At 37.8% G+C, this 26,684-nt stretch overlaps 1 protein-coding gene across 14 annotated transcripts in view; it reads right to left on the bottom strand.

The window, feature by feature from the left end:
• The window catches only part of NRXN1 (neurexin 1), a 1,121,986-nt gene that overhangs the window by 521,796 nt on the left and 573,506 nt on the right, over positions 1-26,684 (bottom strand). For all 14 annotated transcript variants that reach the window (XM_029232577.1, XM_029232579.1, XM_029232585.1 and 11 more), the window contains 2 exons: positions 20,575-20,748; positions 14,224-14,343 (listed from right to left, as the gene is read on the bottom strand). In XM_029232577.1, coding sequence (XP_029088410.1) covers positions 14,224-14,343; positions 20,575-20,748 — 294 coding nt within the window. The remainder of the gene's footprint in view (positions 1-14,223; positions 14,344-20,574; positions 20,749-26,684) is intronic.

Raw genomic sequence — 26,684 nt, 5'->3', positions numbered from 1 at the left:
CACCAGAAGCAAGAAGAACTACAGTCTTGCAGCATGGAGCCTACAAACACAGAAAGTTAGACAAAATGAGACAGCAGAGAAATATGTTCCAGAAGAAGGAACAAAATAAAACCCCAGAAGAACAACTAAGTGAAGTGGAGATAGGCAATCTGCCTGAAAAAGAATTCAGAATAATGACAGTAAAGATGATCCAAGATCTCAGAAAACGAATGGAGGTACAGACTGGAAGATACAAGAAATGTTTAATGAAGAGCTAGAAGATTTAAAGAACAAACAGAGATGAAAAATACAATAACTGAAATGAAAAATACACTAGAAGAAATCAATAGCGGAATAAATGATGTAGAAGCACAAATACGTGAGCTGGAAGACAGCTTGATGGAAATCATTGCTGTGGAACAGAATAAGTAAAAAAGAATGAAAAGAAACGAGGACAGTCTAAGAGAAGCTCTGGGACAACATTAAACACACCAACATTCACATTACAGGGGTCACTAGAAGGAGCAAAGTAGTAATGATCTGTATACATGCCAGTCATTTCCTCTTGTCTATGAGCTCCTTGAAAGCAAAGGTAAGGGCAGCATTGCAATAGATACCAATTCTGACCAGTTTGGGGTACAGTAAGTATCTTACTATGTATTACCTGTAACTCTCAACACAACCCTGCAATATCTGTTATCATGGCCTCATTTTACAGATGAAGAAGCCAAGTCTCAGATACATTAATCAATGATGATGGCCACAGAGGTACCATGTGCAGTCAAAATGCAATTCTGGGTCTATTTGTCTCCAAAGTCTGTAATCTTTCCACTGTACCCACAGCCTCCTTTTGTTCATTTCTGTATACACAGAGCCTAGCAGTGTACTTGATGTTATAGTGATACTCCAAAGATGTGTTTGGATCTCTGAATATTTTATCTATAGATTCTCCTTTCCTCATATTATGTCCCTTGTATGGAATGCCTTCCCTGTTTCTCTCTACCCAATTGAGGTCCACCTCACTCCTACTCAGCCAGCCCACTACTATGCTTGCCCTCTCCTCTGAGTTCACAAATGGCAATTGTTTGCACCATACAATGAGTACTTAAATTACTAGTTATCTTATTAACAATGTATTTTATTTATTGCATAAATATTTATTGAGTAGGTACTAAGCACCAAGCATTGTTGTAAGTACTTATGATAGGTCATGAAACAAAACGGACAATATTCCCTATTGCCCTGGGTCTTGGGAGTCATTCTTCCAAGATGAAAACTCCTTTGGGGGTATGGTTCCAATCAGTTCACTTTCCATATATCTCACAGTGTTTTGTACATAGTAAGTGCATAATTAATAATAGTCTCAGATTCAGATAATTTACCATGCAAATATGTTCCTAACCTACAGACTCTCTAAGCCCAAGGCCCTCTGTTTCTGTACAAGTGACCCTTGGAAGGTGGAACGATGCTTTCACACTGTTTCTCATTTCCCACGGGCAGTGTTTCAGGCCAGAAGCAGAGGTATTAAAGTCTCCTACACAGTTCAAGTATCAGCTGGAGAGATGGAATTCACTAAAACTAAATCATAGTAGTTTCCAGCAAAAGGAAATGATCTGTTCAGAAGTATAGAAATTACAAGTGGAAGAGGCAACTTCATGAAAGGTTAGCTCCACTGTTGAATATGATCCTTTTCCTCCTCACACACTAAAACTATAGACCAGAAACCTGCTAACTAGGAAAAACCACATGCTTATCATTTTCATGAATGCTTTTAACAACATCCCAAATGTTTTCTCTATCTTAAATAGAGAAAACATAATTTCCTGGGTTATTCAGGATGTTCTATATCCTACTTCATAAGCATCATTTTTTTTTTTTTTTTTGCGGTACGCGGGCCTCTCACTGCTGTGGCCTCTCCCGTTGCGGAGCACAGGCTCCGGACGCGCAGGCCCAGCGGCCATGGCTCACGGGCCCAGCCGCTCCGCGGCATGTGGGATCCTCCCAGACCGGGGCACGAACCTGTGTCCCCCACATCAGCAGGTGGACTCCCAACCACTGCGCTACCAGGGAAACCCCCATAAGCATCATTTTTAAAATCTGCTCATTCACTGAAGGTATACAAAGATTTTCTCTTTGAAGCTGCAAGTCCTTGTAAAGTCTCATTAGGTGTGCTGGTCACATGCATTAATATGTATCAGTATAGGATACAGGCCTGAAGATGAGTGATTTAGCTGAGAAAATAGGATTAAACTTGCTCTGTATCAGTTCTTCCTCATTTTTACAATTTCTTACATTGAGGAGATTTGCATACATTTATTCATTTTGTGTGTGTTCTGAAACATTTGAAATGGAAGTAAAGAAAGCATGTGAATCTTCTCAATTTGACTACTTTATTCAATACTAAGAGATTACATGATACCATCTCTCGATGGCAGACCATAGAATTTTAAGCGAGATAAGCCTGAATTATTATTCTTATTAACATGTGAACAGGGGAATACTTCTTTACCTTAGATACAACTTTTGTAACATAGATGTCATAATTCTTATTATGAGAGAATGGTAGGAGAGTAAAAAAATTTAATATGAAAAACCCAGCACATAGTAAATGTTCAATTAGTAGCTGTATCCTGATCATATTAACAACTATACACCCTTATAGTTTTTTTAATCACTAAAAAGTATTTAAGTACTAGTAATAATTACATACAGCATTTAGCTAAGCAAGTACACAGGCATGATTCCTGCATCAGTAAAACTTTCAACTTAAAACAAATTTGATGTAAATAGGTATCTAAAAGGAGCTATAAATAAACAGCTACACAAACATGAACGAAACAAAGAGCGGATGTCTTTGCCTTGTGTTTCAGGATTAATTCAAAGTTTCCTTTCTCAAAGAGGAAGACATACCATTAATTGGATTTCTTTTCCCAAGTTCTTCCTTTTTTTATAGGACTTGGCAGGAAAGGTCTTTGGCTAAAATATAGCTTAAATTAGTGTTGTGTGACTGAGCTATAGGCTGCATCCTAGAAGATCCTTAAACATGAGTAAAAATAGGTCTGAGGGTTGGGGAAAAGAAAAGAAAGAATATAGTAAGAATGAATCACAAACCCTTGCAGCTCTAGGGACCTTAAAGACCAGGCAAACCAAATCTCTAATTTCCTAATGGGGAAATTGAGGCTCACAAACTCAAGTGACTTGTTCAGGGTCATATACTGGGATCCTGACTAAATGATCCACACATGAATCATTCTTTGTGAGTAAAGATAAATAAGGAAAAATGAAGATCTTACTAGATATGCGATATTTCTTTATGAGAAGGGAAATCCTATCTAGGGAATTGAAATGGGATCACATTTATTTAGAAAGTGGAAAGGGTAGGTATAGACGTGGAACATTTTAGGCAGTGGAAAAAGATGCCATGTGAAGAGCACGCTATCTCATACGAATGGCATTTTTGACAGTGGTTTATTGACTCAACTTCCTTTTAGGTTAAAATGTGTTTGCATGTAAGAATAATATTTTATGGTCCAGCCAAACCAATTATCAGAGTATTCTTCTGAAGAATCCCAAAAAATATGAACACAAGGATGTGTAGTTGGATTTAGCCAATTTCCTTATACTGCAGGGAAAATTTTGCCTTGAACTAGATTTTTCACAGCATGAGTAGTGTGAGTGGGAACTTTTCAAACATTTTTAAGACTGCCAGCCTACTGAAGAGGCTAATTATCAAAATGAAAATTTGTTAGTTGTTTTCAATTACCATGAAGGAAATAGCCAAGATTGTACTTAAGCCACCTCTAGTCATGGTGTTTTACTTGTAAGAATTCTTCAGGCAAACTTCCTCTGTTCCATTAAATAAAGTTTTTGTTATATAGAAAGCATAGAACTAACAAGACGAGTCTAGAGGTCATCTGGTCTGACAGTTCTCAAATTTTGGGGTCTATCAGAATTATCTGGAGGCTCTTAAAATACAGATTTCATATGGTCCCACCTAACAGTGTCTAATTCAGGAGGTCTGGAATGTAGGAATATTCATTTCTAACAAATTCACAGGTCACGTTGACAATGTTGGTCCAAGAACCACATTTTGGGAACCACTGATTTAGCTCAGCCTGTTCATTTTACAACCTTCTCTTTGATTTAGGTAGACAAATTCTAGTATACTTGGAATTTCTTTTTTATACCCTTTCTCAACCTCTCCAACAACCAAGCAAGTTCTATTTCTGAGGCTGTCATTATGGACCTGGCACACTGATTGTGGTTCTACGTCCTGACTGAGAGGTAGAAAATGTTCATGATCCTATTAAGCTGACATTAGGCAAATTCTCCTAAAATACTGAACCAGAGCAATAAGGCCAAGTGTGCCTCTTGCACTTGGTACACTTGTATACACAAATGATATCTTCATCATATTTAATATGGAAAGGAAAAAAACAAGAATATTTTGAATTCCACCTATATAACATCATATGGCACTTGGCTCTTCCAGAGCTGTTGCAAAGGCAACATTTAGAGGATTCTTCAAGGACACTGGTGAGCTAACTAAATCAGTGCTATGCTATTATAGGAGAAATAGTATCATTTTCCCCCCAGAGACTTATGTTATTGCTAGAAAAACATCCCAACATTGCAAAATTGTAAAGCTTAGCTAGAAAAGATCAAACAAGCAGTGTAGCATTTCATAATAATGTCATTATTCCTACAGGTATCAGCCAATTAATGAGAAAAAAGAAAACTGAACAAAAAATAGTCACTTTGAAACAACTAAAGGTCTCAGAATTTGTTAGATTTAATGTGATAATATACAAAGCAGGACATCAGCGGAATTTGAAGAAAATAGAAAGTGATGTTTTTAAATCCATCTCCCATGGTATGTGCACTTGCACAGACACACAAACTTAACCACACACCCCCAGAGAAACACACACATCTTTACTCAAAGCACTTTCTTTCTAGCTATGTAAGACTCTACTTCCACATGGGTCTTTACTATTAGGAATAAAGATCATGAAAAATGTATTTACAGTAATATGATAAAACATAATACACTATCCCTGTCAGATATCATATAATATGCATATACATATATGTTAGAGAACTTTAGGGATGGGCACACACATCAGTTACCTTGTAAATTATGGACTTTAGGTGGTTATGATGTGTCAGTGTAGGTCCATTAATTGTAACCAATGTACCACTCTGCTGAGGGCTGTTGGTAATGAGGAAAGCAACGCATGTGTGGGGATGGGGGGCATACGGGAAATCTCTGTACTTTCCTCTTAATTTGCTGTGAACCTAAAACTTCTCTAAAAAATAAAGTGTTTAAAAAATTAGGTAACTAGTGGAGGCTTCAAGACACCGATCTTCAAGTATTGCAGAACATTTACTGTGAGAAATAATACCGAAAATAGAAGAATGGGATGTAAAATACAGCTGGGAATTAAAGGCATACACACATAAAAAGACACAGGTTAGACAGTAACTGGAGACTCAGAAGCTGATAAATCACTAACTGAAGACTGTCCTACTCTGGATGAACTTGATCTGAGCTGGGTCACCTCTACGGGATGAATTTTCTTAGGAAGAGTGGAAGTCAGGGAGGAGGAAAACAATCGAATGAGGGGCTCGTTCAGCAGAGGTGAACATGTAGAGAGCATTCAGTGACCACACCCATGTCTCTCTATACATGTCAGTATCAAAGAGTTGATGCCTGAGCATACGAGGCACAGTGTACAGTTGTGTTTGTCGAGCAAGGTTGTGGACAACCTTAAATGTTGAGTGAAAGAATACAGGAATGCTAGGGAAATGAATGCCAACAAAACCTACTGGCAACATTAGAAAAGGAGATATCGGGGTTACGGGGAGAGGATTTTCCAAGTGACCTTAAAACCATAAACGATAGCTTGTACTGAACACGTACTCCATTTGATTTTGCACCAATATAGCTTTCAGGGACTCAGTGTTTAAAGAAAAAAAAAAAAAGTGTTGTCATCATCATCATTACATACCTTGTAGGCACTGAACTCCAGAAGGGAGACTGCCTTCTCAACCCAGGAAGCAGCCTCTTACACTGTACTCCATACGTCAATTTTAGTTTCATGAGATTTAATTTTAAGAACCTTAGGTTTTTATCTTTCACACTTCAACAGCACTAAAAATGCTTCCAAGCTCTGATTTACAGAATTATTGTCACTGTCAATGAAAGGAATGTACTTGACATAACCAAAATCCAGTTTAATTACTTCTGTGATGTCTCCTGCAGCTGAGAGGAAATGATATTTCTCTGACACTTTTCTGTTTGTAGTTTAGTAAAATGGAGCACTTGCCTTGCATAGGACCTAGGAGAGATTTGTGATTGATGTCATGGAAGATGAACCCCACAGTTTCAGAACACAGCCTTACTCTGAGGGTGTGATGATTGCATGAATCCGGATCCTTGGTTCTGGGTTCCCTCATGTTGGGCGTTCAAGTGACCATCAAGGATTCGACATGAAACGTGGCTGAAATATTTATGCATCAAGTCACGACCCGGAGAAGTTTTGCAATCATATTCAAAGGCCTGCTTTTACCCAGCACTATTCCCAATGTCAGCATTGTCCTGAGCTGCTGGAATCCAGATGAGGCCCTGAAAGCTTCCCAACAGGAGATGCCAAATATTAAAATACATCCTGTTCCATCTGAGCGAAGAAACCAAGCAAAATGTATTCTTTATTTCCCGCTACGTATTCCATCTGTTTCTCTCCCTAAAGGGTCATATGTTATATATTTATAAGAAGCATTCACACCTACACAAACACAGTTTCCAGTCTCCGTCAAACACAGCCGCCTCCTTGTTCACGACCCATTTTTTTTTTAACATCCTTCTATATCAGCTCATCCTTTTATGACTTGTTTCATTCTGAAATCATTTCAAGTTAAGAAACGCCTTTGTACCTTCCTGTCTCACCAAATCCTGGGGAGATTAAGCCTCAGGCTCCACAGGCCATTTCTGAGAGATATGAATTTAGATCATTAGGGTCATTAAAATCATACACTCCACAATACCCAGAGCTAACAAGCATCCTTGTACTTTATGCTGCTGTAGAGTGCTACCAGAGAAGTAACAATGTATAATAGCACTGAGCTACAGAGGATACCATAATTCCTCCCCATAAAAGATTCCTAAACGTTTTAATTGCTACAGTAAATCTCATTAAAGACACAGAATGCTTTGTTCAGGGAAGGAAAAAGGATTGCTGGGCAAGGTGCATTTTCTTCACAGTAATACTTTTTTCCTTACTACTAGAATTATTCGTTAATGCAAGCACAGCATTATTTTTATCATGACCTTTTTTTCTGGGCTCTGCACATTTCCCCTGAGCTTTCTTTCCCTTCCCTACAAATACAAGGGACAGTTGGTCTTTACTACTAATCCTGTAGGCACTTTTCATGACTTGGGCTTCATGTATTCTCTTGTGTTATCCCTGTGAATCTTCCAAAACCCTTTAAAGGCCACACTGCTAACCTCTGACTTCATTTTTTTTTCCCTTTCTGCCTCAACACTGCATAAAGAGAAAACTGGGATGTAATCAACATAATCAAACACTTGGCGCCGATTCGGTGGTCAGCACAATTCTGAATCTTTGTTCCTCCTTTCCCGTAATATACATTGTGCATCTGATTCAAGTAAAAGAATCTTGGGAAGTATTTTGCCTGACTTCATTATCAAATATTAAATTATTATTTTTGAGAAACCCAGGCTGTCATAGAAACAACACAGAAAATTCCCATCTCTATTTTCATAATCAGTGACTTTTTATGAAAGAACTGAAAGTTAATGACAGTACGCTTTAAACAGCTATGAACTGTTAACTCATCTTTGGAAGCAGAACTGAGCAGTTAAGGGGAAGAGCATGTTTCATGCAACACAATGCCTACAATTAAATATAAGAATCAAGGGTCAGATGAGGATGGAAAAAAAGTCCACAATGTTAAACATCAGTCATTACTAACCTCTCTGTTCTATCCCTTTCTGGGAAGAACTGTGGGTGCAAGTAAGAATACGGGCTTGAAGTTCGTCTAACTTACATTCAAATTCTTTCTGTGCCAATTACCAGTCATTTCAGCCCAAAGAAGTTATTAAACTGCTCCTGCCTCAATATCCTCACTTGAAAATTGAAAATAATATTTGTGAAGACTGAAAAGATAAGGTTTATAATATATAAACAACATGCATATAACACCTATTAAGTATGGGATTCACATTAAAATATGTTGGTGTGATCTACGTAAAATTATTCTGTAGTCCTTCTTATGCACTAGTTAGGTATATGCACAGCAACAAACTGTACAAACAACTTATGCCTGATCCAGCCACTTCCTTCCAAATTCAACTGCAATTTTATTCTTTTTTAAAAATCAAATATCTATCTCACAAAAACTAAACTTATTCTTTTTAATCTTACACTCCTTCTTTTAAAAATTACCCAGGATAATCAGATTCCATAAAGTTGGACAATTACCTAACATTTTACTCTTCATATTATCTTCTTGATTAAACTATTTATTATTTATACTTATTTAGTATATGCAGGATTCTGAGAATTCACCATGATAAATCTTCAGTTTGTTTACAAGGGCTTTCAGTGCATCATTTCTGGGGAAGTAAAATCCATTTAAAACGTAAGAGTAAACCCAAAGGCCTCAAGTTTCAAAAATGAGCACCTCAGATTCAGGCAGTCTCCCACAGCAGCCTGGATTCTGCACCCGCTGTGTCGCGCCGCTGAACAGCAAAGTCAGAAGCCTAAGCAAAATGCACTCACGTGAAAAAAAATTATTCAGACAGAGACTAGGGTCCTAAAGCTCTCTGAAATAGCACCTTGTGAACCACTGTAACCCCTTAAGGACAGTTAACAAAGGTGACTGGTGAAAACTTCTCTCCAGGGAGCCCTGGTCTAGCTGCGTTCTTGTGGGATGTGACAGTATTACCACATCAAAGGCTACTTTCGTATTTACATTTATAAGGCCTACAGTGAAGAGCACCGATGTAAGAGCAAAATCAAGGTCCACAAAGTCAGATTTTTCAGCAAGCCAGAAAAACTAGAGAGTACTAGCAGGGGTAAATAAAAAAAAAAAAAAAATCGATTGGGCCTTCTTTCTTGACTTCTGGGGCCAAATTGATACCAGTTACACAGAGCAAAAGGCTACTTAGAATCATGGATCATTCAGCTGCTGAAAAATATACGGGACTAATCTGAGTAATTCAAATACAGCAATACTCTACACTCCACTGTCTGGGGACTTTCCTTCCCACTTAAATTTTCTTATATAGATACAGCTTAAAACTGTCATTTGCCCAACTGCAATATGAAAAGAGACTAATGCTTCTTTTTATGCATTGGTTTTTCTAAAGCATTATTAGTAAATATTACTTATGAACTGCTTTCAACAACTTCAGGGCCGCCATTTAGAAATGCTTGAATGATTTAAGGTTGATAAGATTCATCATACTCACAATGAGGATCTGGCTGTGGACATAGCTAATTGCTAAATTTTATCCAGCCACAAATGGCATCAGTAGCAAATCAGCTCACAGCTTAATACTACTGGCAGATCTACATCGGAGAGAAACAATGTTACTTTGATTCAAGTTATTTTTATGTATGTTATGATTCATTTCCAGTAGTTCTGATATTGATGCTCAAATACTGGGTATTGGATTCTCTTTTCAAACAACAAAAGAAGGTGACAAAAAAAGCTGAAGATACTTTAAAATGCCATGGTAACAAGTCACAGTCAAATGTATTTCATCCTTGTTTCAATGAACAATACTAATTCTCATACAAAAGATATGATGAATTCTTATCACAAAGATTTTCTTTCGGCAAAGTTTAGAATTCTGAAAATAGTCTTTTAATGGCAATGCCCTCACCCTCCTAGCACCAAAATAACAGCACTCTGATGTATTAATCCCTTATGGTAACAGACACCATTGAAGCTGAACTGTAATTTGGCACCCAACGTTTCCACACTAATGTAATGTGACAGTGTTATTATGTTCACTATTTTCCATACGATCATAGCCATATTCATCTTCCCCAACCTGACATTAAATTAGCTAGTATGGTTACATTCTATTCTGGACCACAGGGTAGATGCAAAAAAGGATTATTGTAGCACAATGGTCTGATGATGGTGTGCGTGCACAAGCATGAACAGGTGATATGTAGATTTAATGCAATGAATATCAACTCTTAACACAGACCTGGCACACAGCATGCACTCAGTAAGTAGTTACATCCAAGAGAAAGTTCACAAATCTAACTGCTAAGTGCAAAAACAGTTGCTCTAAGATTCCAGAAGAGGGAAAGTAGGCCCAGCTCAGAGGGCCAGGGAAGTTTCCATGGGATGAAGCAGTTTAGGTAATGATTGAAAAATGAAATTACATTTCTTCAAGCAGATATAGTGAAAGGAATGCATTCTAGGTGGAAGGAGTGCATTCCCCAGGAGGAGAAATTAGCATAAGCAATGGTGAGGAAATTGGGAAAGTGTAATGTTGCTCAGACACCATAAGTTAACTGGCGGTAACATGCCATATTGACAAAGTTCTACAATAGATAAGAATGAAAACAAAAGCTAGGGTCAGACCATGGAGGTTCATGAACTCCAAACTGATGAATTTGGAGAGTATTGTTGACCACTGAGCATGTCCTAGAAATCCTTATGCAAGATTCATGCATCTAGTCAACACTGATTTAATGGGTTACTATTATCAACAGTTATATGCAACATAAGGTACAAAACATTGGGCTTATGAACCCCTCCCCCCGCAAAAAGGATTATTGTTCCTGGGAGATAAGACCAAACATAAGTAACTATAAGGTAGAAAGTGATGGCTGATAAAATAGCATAAACAAAGTTCTACAGAGGTCAGAGGAGAGAAAGCATTGTCTCCCATTAGGAGAATCAGGAAGAGCTTGTGATATTTAAACTAGGGAGAACAGGAAGAAAGAACAAAACTGGTAAGGAGGCATAGGATGGATTGGATGAGAGAGGGATAAGAAGGGGGAAACTCAACCAAGATATTGCTACAATGAGCCAGAAAAATTATATCGGGGACCTAAAATATGGTACAGATATGGAAGAATTAAGGAGTTACACACACACGCACGCACGCGCGCGCGCACACACACACACACACACAGAGCAATTATTTTTGTCAATGAGTAGGTCATTTAGATGGCAACTTGCCAGGGAAGAAAGGGTTTCACAAACACTTTTCTTTAAAAGTAGCCTTTGGCATCACTTTGCCTAAGTACCTCTTCTTTTTGAAAGATTCCTTTAACTTCATTAATTAGTATGATTTATCCAGGATTACACTTACAGGAGAAAACTTATTCCTATCTTCCCATTAATTATGTCTCCAGGCTAATATAAATAAAATTTTCTAGTTACTCTAACTCTGTGAAAATTATCAGAGAGATGACTTTTAGAAGGTCTGTAGGGGGCAGGGGTGGAGGTGGGAAGATCTCATTTACAATGTGGTGTGTTCTTTCCCTTTCTTTAAAAAAAGCTTTGTTTCTATCTTCCTTTTTTCGTTTTCTATGCAGTTGACAGCTGCAGCCACAGAATTTATGGATAAATATCTAAGCGTGGATAAGAAAATTTCATTAAGAAACAAAATGTCCTAAATGGCTTCATTAAAAAAAAAGTCAACCTCTATACAGAAAAGGATCTTGTTAAAATCCCAGGAATCACACTAATTTTATTTGCGCAACTTACAGAAAAACAGTGAGATGTAGAGATAAGGTTTGTTTTGATCAATTTAAAAAGTGAAGAAAATGTGGCATGCTACTTTTATTGCCATATCAATTGCATGTCTTCAAGGTAACTGTCACTATTGTACCTTCTACAAATTAGAGTTGATATGAAAATAAGATTTGCTTTTAAATACTGATTTGTACGTACATATCCTCACCACCAAAACACCAGTGTACAAGCCAAGAAAACTATTTCACATTTCCAGAAAACCCACAAAGAGATAATGACTTAATCAAAATGCATGTATTCTGAGAGCCCTCCAAAGTAATTTTAATGCTGATCTGTGCTAGAGGCATATCAGGAGACATATTTATTGAATGACAGTTACCTTATTTACAAGAAAATAACAAATAGCCTTATCATTGTCATCACCACTACTATCACCCAAGAGCAGCATTCAAATAATTTTCTGTAAAAATTATTTGAAGACAGCATGATACTTAAGGCAGGACCTTGATGTTCCTTTAGGAACTGTCTAGAGAAAATTATATTCTTTGTACTTAACTGCTATAAGAGGATACACAATCTGACACAACCAAATGACAACTGTTTTGTAAAACATGGAAACTAGACTAAGCACAAAGTTTGGCAGAGAAAGTTGTTTAGCAAAATGAAAACCAGTTTCATGCAAAACAAAAGCTCTCTCAGCTACATCTGTCAGGATCATACTCAGGATTTTAAAATTGTCATAATAAAATCATAACAAATTATCAGTCTTCTGTTTGTCCTTGAAAATAAGTTGATGTTATTTTCTCTGGGGCAGGAGCAACTGCAGGACGTTACTATTCTATTTACATATCTTTATTAAAAGGATATATAGTTTCTTTGATTTGCTTTTCTTTATGTACATATAAGTATTTATTGACTCTTTACATAAGGTTACTTACATAACTCTAAATGTGGTTTAATGTTTGTAAGAATGATTTGATTTGCAGAAATACAGTGTTTGCAAATGTGTGATGGTTTGAATATGTGTTTGTGGCTTCAAGTTTCTTGTAATTCTTGTAATGGAAGAGCTCACTGGTAGGATGAAGGCTAAATATTTCTTCTTCTGTGGTGGTATGATCTTTACATGTCTCTTCCAAGTACTATTTACTTTGTATTAGTTGCTTGTTCTTCCTATATTCAATATTTTGGAGAGGAAACCTGAAGATAGCTAGGAAATTGTACTATATTGCTAGGCTGCAACAACTCAGTTCAATAACACGTTCTGGTTTGACCCCATCTTCAACCTTATGATACACATACCTACTGACATGAACAGAGTCTCAAATAGATAAAGGTCAAAATGAACAAGCTCTAGTCTTTCTTTAAATCCACACTCAAGCTCAGCCTTTGCCTGGAAGCCCAAACCTTCAATCATCTCATCTGCTATCCCACCATCCGAGAGCTTTTTCTTCAATGTTGTAGCATTTACAACATAAGCATGGACTATATTTTACAAACAGAAGGCTCTGTCAGATATATTTTCTCAAGAGAGTGGAATGCAAAGTTTTGTAGGAAACCCTTGTATTATCATTTTGATGAAGTGTTGTAAAGCAGTATCTATTTGAAAGTTAAGAAACAGAACTTCATCCCACATACCAGTTAATATGGTCTCAAAATCCACACTGCTATCACATAAATTAGGCACTCACAAATATTCCATAATATAATGTGAATGTCGTGTTTCTTTGTCATGCTTATTTTTTTAATGTAATTTTTTTATTTTTTTGATGTGGACCACTTTTAAAGTCTTTATTGAATTTGTTCAATATTGCTTCTGTTTTATGTTTGTTTGTTTGTTTGTTTTTTTTTGGCCACAAGGCATGTGGGATCTTAGCTCCCTGACCTACACCCCCTGCACTGGACGGTGAAGTCTTAACCACGGCATCGCCAGGGATGTCCCTTGTCATGCTTATACTGTGAGACTAAAGGGGAAAAAACACAAACACAAACATAAGGGAGAGTAGTTGAAGGGCAAAGTTTAAACATACTGTTTTTTAATGTAAAAGGCAGTATGGGCTTGAAAAGATGTAGAGAGAGAAACATAATGAACCTGTCAATTCACTAAAATTCCAGCCCTCAAGATATAATCTTATGAAATGAAATATTACTTAATAAAAAGCAACATGGAGCCTCTTTCAAAAACTAGGGGAGGGGTGTCACATACAGGAAATGAAAAAATTATTTTCGACAAGGTGACCATTAGCAATTTAAAAAATTCCAACAAAGAGTTGAAGACCAAAGAATCACCATCATCACAGATTTTGGCTAATGGCATCCTTGATTGATACTTTAGTATTTCAAACATGACCTTTCTGTGGAACCAAATGCTCCTCCTGGTTATGACAGTTCAACTTATTCATGGATAATATAAAGACTCCCAGCTTTAGACCCGGGATATCAAACAGTAACTGGAAGCAACGACGAGCATCAGTCTACACTCAGAGGGGGACTTACGGTCATTGCAGAGTGGCCCGCTGAAGGAAGTCATGCTACAGTCACAGCTGAAGCCATCCCACTGCTGCAAGCACACGCCTTGGTTGGAACATGAGTCCTCCTGGCAGGTTGTGCTGGGCCCTGAAAACAATCCAAAAGCAATTTGGGTTCTTTAAAAAAAATCTAAAAGTGTTTCACACATGAGCTAGGTCACATTTAGTAGTTGCCAACACCTCAAAGTACATGACCAAACTAGTTTGGAAAGTTCTAGTTCACACACATGAATTAGGAACAGAGAAGCTGTAATATAAAGGTTTCTCAAGTTTCAAATACAGGACAAAATACATTATAATAGTAAACTAGACCAGCAAATAGTAAAAGCAAGCACATAGCTTCTCGTATGATCATGGTAGCAGGTGATCTCATTCCTTCATCAATAATTCTCTCTCACTGTTTGGACTTTAGAAAAACGCATGGATCTCCTTAACTTCTGACCAATGGGTAGAGACACCATGAGAGATGGAGATTATAACTTAATGAAACTGAGATACAGATTAGCAAAAAAAAAAAAAAAAAAAAAAGGAACCACTGAAGAGAGTTATACAAAAATGTCCTATAAGTTTCTAGAAGTTTTCCTGCACAAACTATGAATAAAGTTATGATTGCTGGGTGTTTTGGATAGGTATGTTGGCAAGTATCAATCCACATGCTTTAACAATTTCATGCAATTAAACATAAAACTAAAAACTCTGTATAAATGACATGCCCCCATGTAACATACAAGTAAAAAGAATGCTAGTCTATTTCTAAAGAATCATAACTAGAACACTGAAAAACAAAGAACTAAAAAAGGATGATCAAAGCACTAAAGGTAATCACTATACAAACATTCAAGACTGAAAGCCTTTATGCAAACTATGCTACAAAATGAAGTTTCTTGCACAACATTCAAGAAGGGGAAAAATGAAAACTTCAAATAACAGTTACTGCAAAAATGTAAAAATGTTATTTTGAGGTTTCCACTGTGTATTACGGGGTTTCAGTCTTGTTTTATACACACAGGGCTATCTACCTTGCAAGTCAGCTTTCATCAATGCAACTTTGTCAGCAAAATTAAAAAAAAAAAAGCAAAATATATTAAATGTTAGTAAGCAATACTGAAACGGGGCAAACATAGAAGAACATTCAGATTCAAAAAAGCATGCTGCTGTAAAGGGGGAGAGAAATGCTATGTAGAGCAAACAAATTAATAATTAACAGCCATAAATCTTAAGAGAAGCCAAAACCAAGAAAGCAATAATTGATTAGAATTTCACTATATATGTATTTATATTATGGTTAACTGAGCCGATGACACAAAGTGACTGCATTGCTTAGTTGAAGATTTGTCACATGCAGATACAGTGTAGACGATGGTCATTAGAAGACCAATTATCCCTTTCTATTTTTTTCCCTCTAGGTGTTTTATCTTGCTATTGTAGTTAAGGCTTAAAACTGTAATGCCAGCCACTCTCTGTCAACAGTTGGACCTTACAGTGACACCAAACTATCAAAATGTATACACCATTTGGTAGATGAAAGAAAAAGTAAAGGATGGAAGAAACAAATTGCAGTATAATTCCCCATAAAGAAAATTCCTTTACAAGATTGCAACGTGGAGTATTTATCTTTGCTTTTACCAGACTGGGTACAGATTTCTTGCAGATCTCAGAGTTACATCTATATTTTCTCTTCCTCTATAACTGTCTTCAACTCTTAAATACTGCCCTGTGAATATTTATTACAGTAGAACCTCACTAATAAGGGTTATCTTAGGTGGGAAGGGAACACCATCTCCTCAATACCTTTAGAGTATAAACTGAAGATATTTTCTAGTAAACACAATCTTAGGTTTTATGAAAATACAAAAATAGACACCAGACTAATTAGATGCTATTAACACTGAGAGCCTTTGAGGTAACTGCTCTAGTGAATACATGAGAATTATCTGTGATTAGATTTTGTACAAATTGATGTTCCTATAAACATCAATTATAAACATCCTCCTTACAACCATAATTTTATTATAAATTTCTTAGTCACGGTATTCTTCATAAGAAGTTATTGAATGTAGCCTAAACATTCAATATGAATTTTTACAAATTCAGAAATCATAATACTGTAACTACTAATTATATAATAATAATAATAATAGTAATAATAATAATCAGTGTAGTAATAATAACAAAAATAATAGTCGTTTTTAATAATAATAAAAATCTCCCAGGCCTGGGAGACCTGAATGGATATAATAGTTTTTCTCACCTATTGCATCAAAGAGCTAAGAGACACTAAATTGCTCAGTTTTTGTTTTTCTTCCAATCTGTGAGAGGTAAGTGGTCCAATGATCTTTATTCCATGGCATTAAAGACTGAAAATAATTAATATTTGTTTTAAAAAAAAAACTCAAAGCAATATTCCTTAGCACAGTCCTTCCTCTGGTACAAGCCCAGCCTGGGTCACGGGCTGTGTTATCAAAGGATACTATTCTCCTGACTTGCCCAGCAGAAGGAAAGAGCAGGAGCAAGAACTGATGAAGAGCCATGTTTTTGTTTTTCTTTTTGCAAAAATTATCAGAAATACAATTGCAAAATAATGCTTAACTCTAAAAATGGTAAAATTGCAATTCTAAAAAATAACCTGCCTGCCCATATTGTAGAGCAGCCACTCAGAGTAGCTGCCAAGCCTTTATGTGAGCAAAAAGACATGCTTTATTATGTTTTCCATTATCACAACAGTCTTTATATATTCAGGTATTACAAGTGAATGCATGCCTATGCCTGACAAGTCACATTTTTTAAAGTACTCACCTTCTTGAAAAATATTTAAACATTGACAGTCATTTTCACAAGACAAAACCCTGAATTTATACTTCCTTTTTAGTTATATAATGTCCTTTTTATTTTATCAGTGAATAAAATTGGGAGCAAGCCACAAGGATATTTGTATTAAGTGGTTAAAAATAAGGATATGGGAGCTTCCCTGGTGGCGCAGTGGTTGAGAGTCCGCCTGCCGATGCAGGGAACACGGGTTCGTGCCCCGGTCCAGGAAGATCCCACATGCTGCGGAGCGGCTGGGCCCGTGAGCCATGGCCGCTGAGCCTGTGCGTCCGGAGCCTGTGCTCCACAATGGGAGAGGCCACAACAGTGAGAGGCCCGCGTACCGAAAAATAAAAAAATAATAATAAGGATGTTTGCAAAGGAAAGGAAAGTGAAGGTAAAACTACAATGTCTGGAAACCAAAGAAACAATATAGGAAAGCGCTTAGATGCCTGGGATTTCAAGTAAGGCAAAATTGGGTTCAAAGCTTCCATCATCCACTTACGTGCTGTGTGACCTTAGGAAGGTCACCTTACACCTCTAAGGCTCAATTTACTCTTCTAAAAAAAACAAAACAAAACAGTAATACCTAATTGATAGAGTTTTGGGAAATGAAATTGCATATGTAAACTTACTGCTACCAGTGCTTAATCGACGGTAGCTTTAATAGTGAAGTATTTCCGTAGCTTATAGTGCAATTCCAGTGTTGAATGTTATGAGTCTATGCAAGTGCCTAAATTAAAAACTGTTTCACTGACTTCATGTATGGAAGTTATCTTGACTCAGTATTGAGCTTAACTGAGCCTGATTATTGGTGGATTGCCAGTCTCTATTTTCTCTTAAGTAAGCAGGTCAATGCCTTTCCAGGTAGGAATTTTCAAAGTCTGGTGTCAGACCAAAAGCAGCAGCAGCATTTAGGAACTTGCTAGAAATGTAAATTCTAGAGCCCCATCCTAGACCTACTGAATCAGAAACCTTGGGTTGGTGTCAAGTAACATGGGTTTTAACAATTTTCCAGGTGATTCCAATACTTGCTCAAGTTGAGAAACATTAATGTAAAGGGAAAAGGACAAGGTAAGTTCCCTCTGCTAGCTAACGTGGTGTGTAAATAAAATCAGCTATTACTCACTGAAATAAGTCAGAAATGAAAGGCAGCAAGTGATTATTGAGAGAAGGCCAATGACTTTTTACATGAAAGAACTTTAGAGATTTGTGGGTCTTGGGTAGAAATGGTGGAAAATCTTGACAAGATATCATTTAGTGATGTCAAATTTAAACTATTTCTATTAATATGGAAGTTAAGTGACTCCAATGTGGTTTGAGCTCAAAATCCCATGAGAACAATCTTTAGAGAAATAATGTATTGAGTATCTAGAAGTTTACCACCAATCCTAAAAATACGTGTATCTCATCAATTACACCTCTGACAGGTACATCTGAGATTATTCCTAGGAACCACAGAGGACAGAAATAATCATACATTAAAAATTGTTAACCTTGACATTGGAATGAAAAAAATCAGGGAAGTGTCAAGGCAGAAAGGCAGGAGCATGGCAACATTCTAAAAATAAAGGAAAAGGGAGTAAAAGAGGGTGAGAATTATTAAAGCTCAGATATTAAAGCAAACTAGATAAGGTAAGGAAGGAGCTAATGTCATAATCTACTGAATGATTTCAGATGTTCAAACCATAGTTTAAAATTACCCAAGAAGATGTACAATCACCTCAACCAAATTGCTTATTAGGTTATGATGGAAAATAACACCAAATTTTATTTCTGTAAATACACTTTCTCAGTACATTTGTTATTAGTTTTCCCTTCCACTCACCCACTCACATTATGTGCCAGTGGTGGGAGGTCATGTGTGTGGGTTTGGTTTTCTATCTTGTGAGTGTTTAGCTGTGAATGTGTCTGTCTGCTCCCACCATTTCTTGTAGGTGAGAATTTACCGAGCAACTTGTAGAAAGGCCTATTTTTTTTTTTTTTTTTTTTTTTGCGATACGCGGGCCTCTCACTGTTGTGGCCTCTCCCGATGCGGAGCACAGGCTCGGGACGCGCAGGCTCAGCGGCCATGGCTCACGGGCCCAGCCGCTCCGCGGCATGTGGGATCCTCCCGGTCCGGGGCACGAACCCGCGTCCCCTGCATTGGCAGGCGGACTCTCAACCACTGTGCCACCAGGGAAGCCCGAAAGGCCTATGTTTGAAAAATGTTTTCAGAAGATTTTGTAGTACCTTTAAAAAAAAACCCATATATTCTCACTTATTAGATCACCTCCAAGAATCAAAGTTATGTCCCACATTTTTGTCTCCATCCACTAGAGAGAATTTATTCACTTAACAATTTTGTTTCCTTTGCTAAATTGGTAAAAGGAGAAAACACATAGTTTCCCTTTGTTTCACAAAAGGGCATTTATACCAAAATTTGAAACAAAGTAAATAAATACAGCAAAACATTAAAAATGAACTCAACAAAGATTTCCATTAAATAATCTTATCCTCTGGCGTGATTAAAACACAATTTGAATTTCACCTGACTTTTCAGGGAAACATATGTTACAGAGAGAAAAAAATGTATTTCCAAATAAAAAATTTATATGTACTTAGGTAATTGCTAAATCTAATAGCATTATTTTGGCTGAGAAGACATGATTCATGATCTCCTGGGAGACAGGAATTCACATCTTTCTTTGCTTCCCCCATATGAAATTTCCTTATGAATCTAAAATTTTCAAAATGGCCCAAACTGTATTCAACATTAAAAGAGAAGCAGCAACACATTCACAGCTACAAAATTCAGGATAATGTGATTAAATTGCATTTATGGAGGGAGAATTGGCTCAAATAACCTGAGGTGTTGAAGTGAAAATTATCTAAAATGAAAGTAGCAATCAAAAAGTACTCCTACAGATCTTAGTCTGATAGAGAACACGAAAGTACAGAAAGATACTTGAGCACATTTCTGAAGTATGGAATATTAGCTTTGGGTAACAGAAGAAACCAATTTTTGCTAAAACAAACTGATAATATGTGGGAGACACTCTTGCTGCCAGGTAGAAACAAACCAAACCGTGATTTGAGAATGGGTATCTGAATGTTATTCTCTTGTTGTATCCTATTGAATGTAGATGTCAAAAAGCAGGCTCAAATTGATTAACATTTGCTGGAGTAAATATGTTTTTCTAGTCCAAGTGGAGTATCTATTTAATGCTATAACGAAAGCACTGCAGAAGTGATTAGCACACTAATTAGGTGAACTAAAGAATGCAAAGAAGCAGAAAATAACAAGATCCATAGCTCCCATTTTATATCAGGCATTAGTCTAGGTTTGCAAACAGTCCAGAAAATTTAAGATTTATGGGATGAAAAGTTTAAAACATGAATAAGGACTTTTAAGCCGTAACTGGGGGTTTGGTCAATTGTCAGAAATGAAAATTTTGCCTGCCAGAGAATTTTGCTGTTCTCATTTATAGGTGGAATTAGAATTATTTTGAGTGTGATAACAAAGATCTAGTACCTTCACAGCCTCTCTCAATCTGTCCATTGCAGAAAAGAGCATCTGAGATGAGGTCTGGAAGCCGTCCATTTAGATCAACTGATGCCAGGCAGCCTTGAAAGCCCTCCTTGGCATGGACGAGTTTCGGCAAGGATTTATATGTTTCCTTGGCCACTCCTCCTATATACAAGTCACCTGTGGGAAGACAAAAATTTTGGTCACAAAAGTAACTTAACATTGACTTTAAACAACAGTAGAACACACAAAAAAATAGGTTTATTTTTCATTAAATTAATTTTAAAAAGTAAATTTATGACTATATATTTTCTTAAAAGTACAAAACAGGGGAAGATGGCGGAAGAGTAAGACGCGGAGATCACCTTCCTCCCCACAGATACACCAGAAATACATCTACACGTGGAACAACTCCTACAGAACACCTACTAAACTCTGGCAGAAGACCTCAAACCTTCCAAAAGGCAAGAAACCCCCCACGTACCTGGGTAGGGCAAAAGAAAAAACAGAGACAAAAGAATAGGGACGGGAACTACACCACTGGGAGGGCGCTGTGAAGGAGGAAAGCTTTCCACACACTAGGAAGTTCCTTCGCGGGCGGAGACAGCGGGTGGCGGAGGGGGAAAGCTTCGGAGCCGCGGAGGAGAGCGCAGCAACAGGGGTGCGGAGGGCAAAGCGGAGAGATTTCCACACAGAGCATCGGTGCCGACCGGCACTCACCAGCCCGAGAGGCTTGTCTGCTCACCCGCCGGGGCGGGCGGGCCTGGGAGCTAAGGCTCGGGCCTCGGTCGGAGCGCAGGGAGAGGACTGGGGCTGGCGGCGTGAACACAGCCTGCAGGGGGCTAGTGCGCCACGGCTAGCCGGGAGGGAGTCCGGGGAAAAGTCTGGACCTGCCGAAGAGGCAAGAGACTTTTTATTCCCTCTTTGTTTCCTGGTGTGTGAGGAGAGGGGATTAAGAGCACTGCTTAAAGGAGCTCCAGAGACGGGCGCGAGCCGCGGCTAAAAGCACGGACCCCAAAGACGGGCATGAGATGCTAAGGCTGCTGCTGCCGCCACCAAGAAGCCTGTGTGCGAGCACAGGTCACTATCCACACCCCCCTTCCGGGGAGCCTGTGTGGTCTGCCACTGCCTGGGTCCCGTGATCCAGGGACAACTTCCCCGGGAGAACGCACGGTGCGCCTCAGGCTGGTGCAACGTCATGCTGGCCTCTGCCGCCGCAGGCTCGCCCCACACTTCGTGCCCCTCCCTCCCCCCGGCCTGAGTGAGCCAGAGAGCCCAAATCAGCGGCTCCTTTAACGCCGTCTTGTCTGAGCTAAGAACAGATGCCCTCCGGCGACCTACACGCAGAGGCGGGGCCAAATCCAAAGCTGAGCCCCTGGGAGCTGTGAGAACAAAGAAGAGAAAGGGAAATCTCTCTCAGCAGCCTCAGAAGCAGGGGATTAAAGCTCCACAATCAACTTGATGTACCCTGCATCTGTGGAATACATGAATGGACAACGAATCATCCCAAATTAAGGAGGTGGACTTTGAGAGCAAGATTTATGAGTTTTCCCCCTTTTCCTCTTTTTGTGAGTGTGTATGCCTCTGTGTGAGATTTTGTCTGTATAGCTTTGCTTCCGCCATTTGTCCTAGGGTTCTATCCATACGGTTTTTTTAAAAATATTTTTTCTTAATAATTATTTTTTATTTTAATAACTTTATTTTACTTTATCTTCTTTCTTTCTTTCTTTCCTTCCTTCCCTCCTTTGGACAACGAATCATCCCAAATTGAGGAGGTGGACTTTGAGAGCAAGATTTATGATTTTTTTCCCCTTTTCCTCTTTTTGTGAGTGTGTATGTGTATGCTTCTGTGTGAGATTTTGTCTGTACAGCTTTGCTTCCACCATTTGTCCTAGGGTTCTATCCATCCATTTATTTGTTGTTTTAAATTTTTTTTTCTTTTTTTCTCTTAATAATTATTTTTTATTCTAATAACTTTATTATATTTTAACTTTATTTTATTTTACTTTATCTCTTTTTTTCCTTCCTTCCCTCCTTCCTTCCTTCCTCCCTCCCTCCCTCCTTTCTTTCTTTCTTTCTTTCTTTCTTTTCTTTCTTTCTTTCTACTTCTACTAATTCTTTCTTTCTACTTTTTCTCCCTTTTATTCTGAGCCGTGTGGATGAAAGGCTCTTGGTGCTGCAGCCAGGAGTCAGTGCTGTGCCTCTGAGGAGGGAGAGCCAACTTCAGGACACTGGTCCACAAGAGACCTCCCAGCTCCACATACTATCAAACAGCGAAAATCTCCCAGAGATCTCCATCTCAACACCAGCACCCAGCTTCACTCAACGACCAGCAAGCTACAGTGCTGGACATCCTATGCCAAACAACTAGCAAGACAGGAACACAACCCCACCCATTAGCAGAGAGGCTGCCTAAAATCATAATAAGTCCACAGACACCCCAAAACACGCCACCAGACGTGGACCTGCCCACCAGAAAGACAAGATCCAGCCTCATCCACCAGAACACAGGCACTAGTCCCCTCTACCAGGAAGCCTACACAACCCACTGAACCAACCTTAGCCACTGGGGAGAGACGCCAAAAACAACGGGAACTACGAACCTGCAGCCTGCAAAAAGGAGACCCCAAACACAGTAAGATAAGCAAAATGAGAAGACAGAAAAACACACAGCAGATGAAGGAGCAAGATAAAAACCCACCAGACCTAACAAATGAAGAGGAAATAGGCAGTCTACCTGAAAAATAATTCAGAATAATGATAGTAAAAATGATCCAAAATCTTGGAAATATAATAGACAAAATGCAAGAAACATTTAACAAGGACCTAGAAGAACTAAAGATGAAACAAACAACGATGAACAACACAATAAATGAAATTAAAAATACTCTAGATGGGATCAATAGCAGAATAACTGAGGCAGAAGAACAGATAAGTGACCTGGAAGATAAAATAGTGGAAATAACTACTGCAGAGCAGAATAAAGAAAAAAGAATGAAAAGAACTGAGGACAGTCTCAGAGACCTCTGGGACAACATCAAACGCACCAACATTTGAGTTATAGGGGTTCCAGAAGAAGAAGAGAAAAAGAAAGGGACTGAGAAAATATTTGAAGAGATTATAGTTGAAAACTTCCCTAATATGGGAAAGGAAATAGTTAATCAAGTCCAGGAAGCACAGAGAGTCCCATACAGGATAAATCCAAGGAGAAATACGCCAAGACACATATTAATCAAACTGTCAAAAATTAAATACAAAGAAAACATATTAAAAGCAGCAAGGGGAAAATAACACACAAGGGAATCCCCATAAGGTTAACAGCGGATCTTTCAGCAGAAACTCTGCTAGCCAGAAGGGACTGGCAGGACATATTTGAAGTGATGAAGGAGAAAAACCTCCAACCAAAATTACTCTACCCAGCAAGGATCTCATTCAGATTTGATGGAGAAATTAAAACCTTTAGACAAGCAAAAGCTGAGAGAGTTCAGCACCACCAAACCAGCTTTACAACAACTGCTAAAGGAACTTCTCTAGGCAAGAAACACAAGAGAAGTAAAAGACCTACAATAACGAACCCAAAACAATTAAGAAAATGGGAATATGAATATACATATCGATAATTACCTTAAATGTAAATGGACTAAATGCTCCCACCAAAAGACACAGATTGGCTGAATGGATACAAAAACAAGACCCATATATTTGCTGTCTACAAGAGACCCACTTCAGACCTAGAGACACATACAGACTGAAAGTGAGGAGATGGAAAAAGTTATTTCATGCAAATGGAAACCAAAAGAAAGCTGGAGTAGCAATTCTCATATCAGACAAAATAGACTTTAAAATAAAGACTATTAGAAGAGACAAAGAAGGACACTACATAATGATCAAGGGATCGATCCAAGAAGAAGGTATAACAATTGTAAACATTTATGCACCCAACATAGGAGCACCTCAATACATAAGGCAAATACTAACAGCCATAAAAGGGGAAATCGACAGTAACACATTCATAGTAGGGGACTTTAACACCCCACTTTCACCCATGGACAGATCATCCAAAATGAAAATAAATAAGGAAACACAAGCTTTAAATGATACATTAAACAAGATGGACTTAATTGATATTTATAGGACATTCCATCCAAAAACACAGAATACATATTTTTCTCAAGTGCTCATGGAACATTCTCCAGGATAGATCATATCTTGGGTCACATATCAAGCCTTGGTAAATTTAAGAAAATTGAAATTGTATCAAGTATCTTTTCCGACCACAACGCTATGAGACTAGATATCAATTACAGGAAAGATCTGTAAAAAATACAAACACATGGAGGCTAAACAATACACTACTTAATAACGAAGTGATCACTGAAGAAATCAAAAAGGAAATAAAAAAATACCTAGAAACAAATGACAATGGAGACACGACGACCCAAAATCTATGGGATGCAGCAAAAGCAGTTCTAAGAGGGAAGTTTATAGCAATACAATCCTACCTTAAGAAACAGGAAACATCTCGAATAAACAACCTAACCTTGCACCTGAAGCAATTAGAGAAAGAAGAACAAAAAAACCCCAAAGCTAGCAGAAGGAAAGAAATCATAAAAATCAGATCAGAAATAAATGAAAAAGAAATGAAGGAAACGATAACAAAGATCAGTAAAACTAAAAGCTGGTTCTTTGAGAAGATAAAGAAAATTGATAAACCATTAGCCAGACTCATCAAGAAAAAAAGGGAGAAGACTCAAATCAATAGAATTAGAAATGAAAAAAGGAGAAGTAACAACTGACACTGCAGAAATACAAAAGATCATGAGAGATTACTACAAGCAACTCTATGCCAATAAAATAGACAACCTGGAAGAAATGGACAAATTCTTAGAAATGCACAACCTGCCAAGACTGAATCAGGAAGAAATAGAAAATATGAACAGACCAATCACAAGCACTGAAATTGAAACTGTGATTAAAAATCTTCCAACAAACAAAAGCCCAGGACCAGATGGCTTCACAGGCAAATTCTATGAAACATTTAGAGAAGAGCTAACACCTATCCTTCTCAAACTCTTCCAAAATATAGCAGAGGGAGGAACACTCCCAAACTCATTCTACGAGGCCACCATCACCCTGATACCAAAACCAGACAAGGATGTCACAAAGAAAGAAAACTACAGGCCAATATCACTGATGAACATAGATGCAAAAATCCTCAACAAAATACTAGCAAACAGAATCCAACAGCACATTAAAAGGATGATACACCATAATCAAGTGGGGTTTCTTCCCGGAATGCAAGGATTCTTCAATATACGCAAATCTATCAATGTGATAAAGCATATTAACAAACTGAAGGAGAAAAACCATATGATCATCTCAATAGATGCAGAGAAAGCTTTCAACAAAATTCAACACCCATTTATGAAAAAAACCCTGCAGAAAGTAGGCATAGAGGGAACTTTCCTCAACATAATAAAGGCCATATATGACAAACCTACAGCCAACATCATCCTCAATGGTGAAAAACTGAAAGCATTTCCACTAAGATCAGGAACAAGACAAGGTTGCCCACTCTCACCACTCTTATTCATCATAGTTTTGGAAGTTTTAGCCACAGCAATCAGAGAAGAAAAGGAAATAAAAGGAATCCAAATCGGAAAAGAAGAAGTAAAGCTGTCACTGTTTGCAGATGACATGATACTATACATAGAGAATCCTAAAGATGCTACCAGGAAACTACTAGAGCTAATCAATGAATTTGGTAAAGTAGCAGGATACAAAATTAATGCACAGAAATCTCTGGCATTCCTCTACACTAATGATGAAAAATCTGAAAGTGAAATCAAGAAAACACTCCCATTTACCATTGCAACAAAATGAATAAAATATCTAGGAATAAACCTACCTAAGGAGACAAAAGACCTGTATGCAGAAAATTATAAGACACTGATGAAAGAAATTAAAGATGATACAAATAGATGGAGAGATATACCATGTTCTTGGATTGGAAGAATCAACATTGTGAAAATGACTCTACTACCTAAAGCAATCTACAGATTCAATGCAATCCCTATCAAACTACCACTGGCATTTTTCACAGAACTAGAACAAAA

This window comes from Monodon monoceros, unplaced genomic scaffold (assembly GCF_005190385.1).
Source record: "Monodon monoceros isolate NGI ecotype Baffin Bay Population unplaced genomic scaffold, NGI_Narwhal_1 Super_Scaffold_19, whole genome shotgun sequence".
NCBI lineage: Eukaryota > Metazoa > Chordata > Mammalia > Artiodactyla > Monodontidae > Monodon > Monodon monoceros.
Note: the sequence above shows the minus strand (reverse complement) of the source record. Positions and strands in the feature narration are given on the sequence as shown.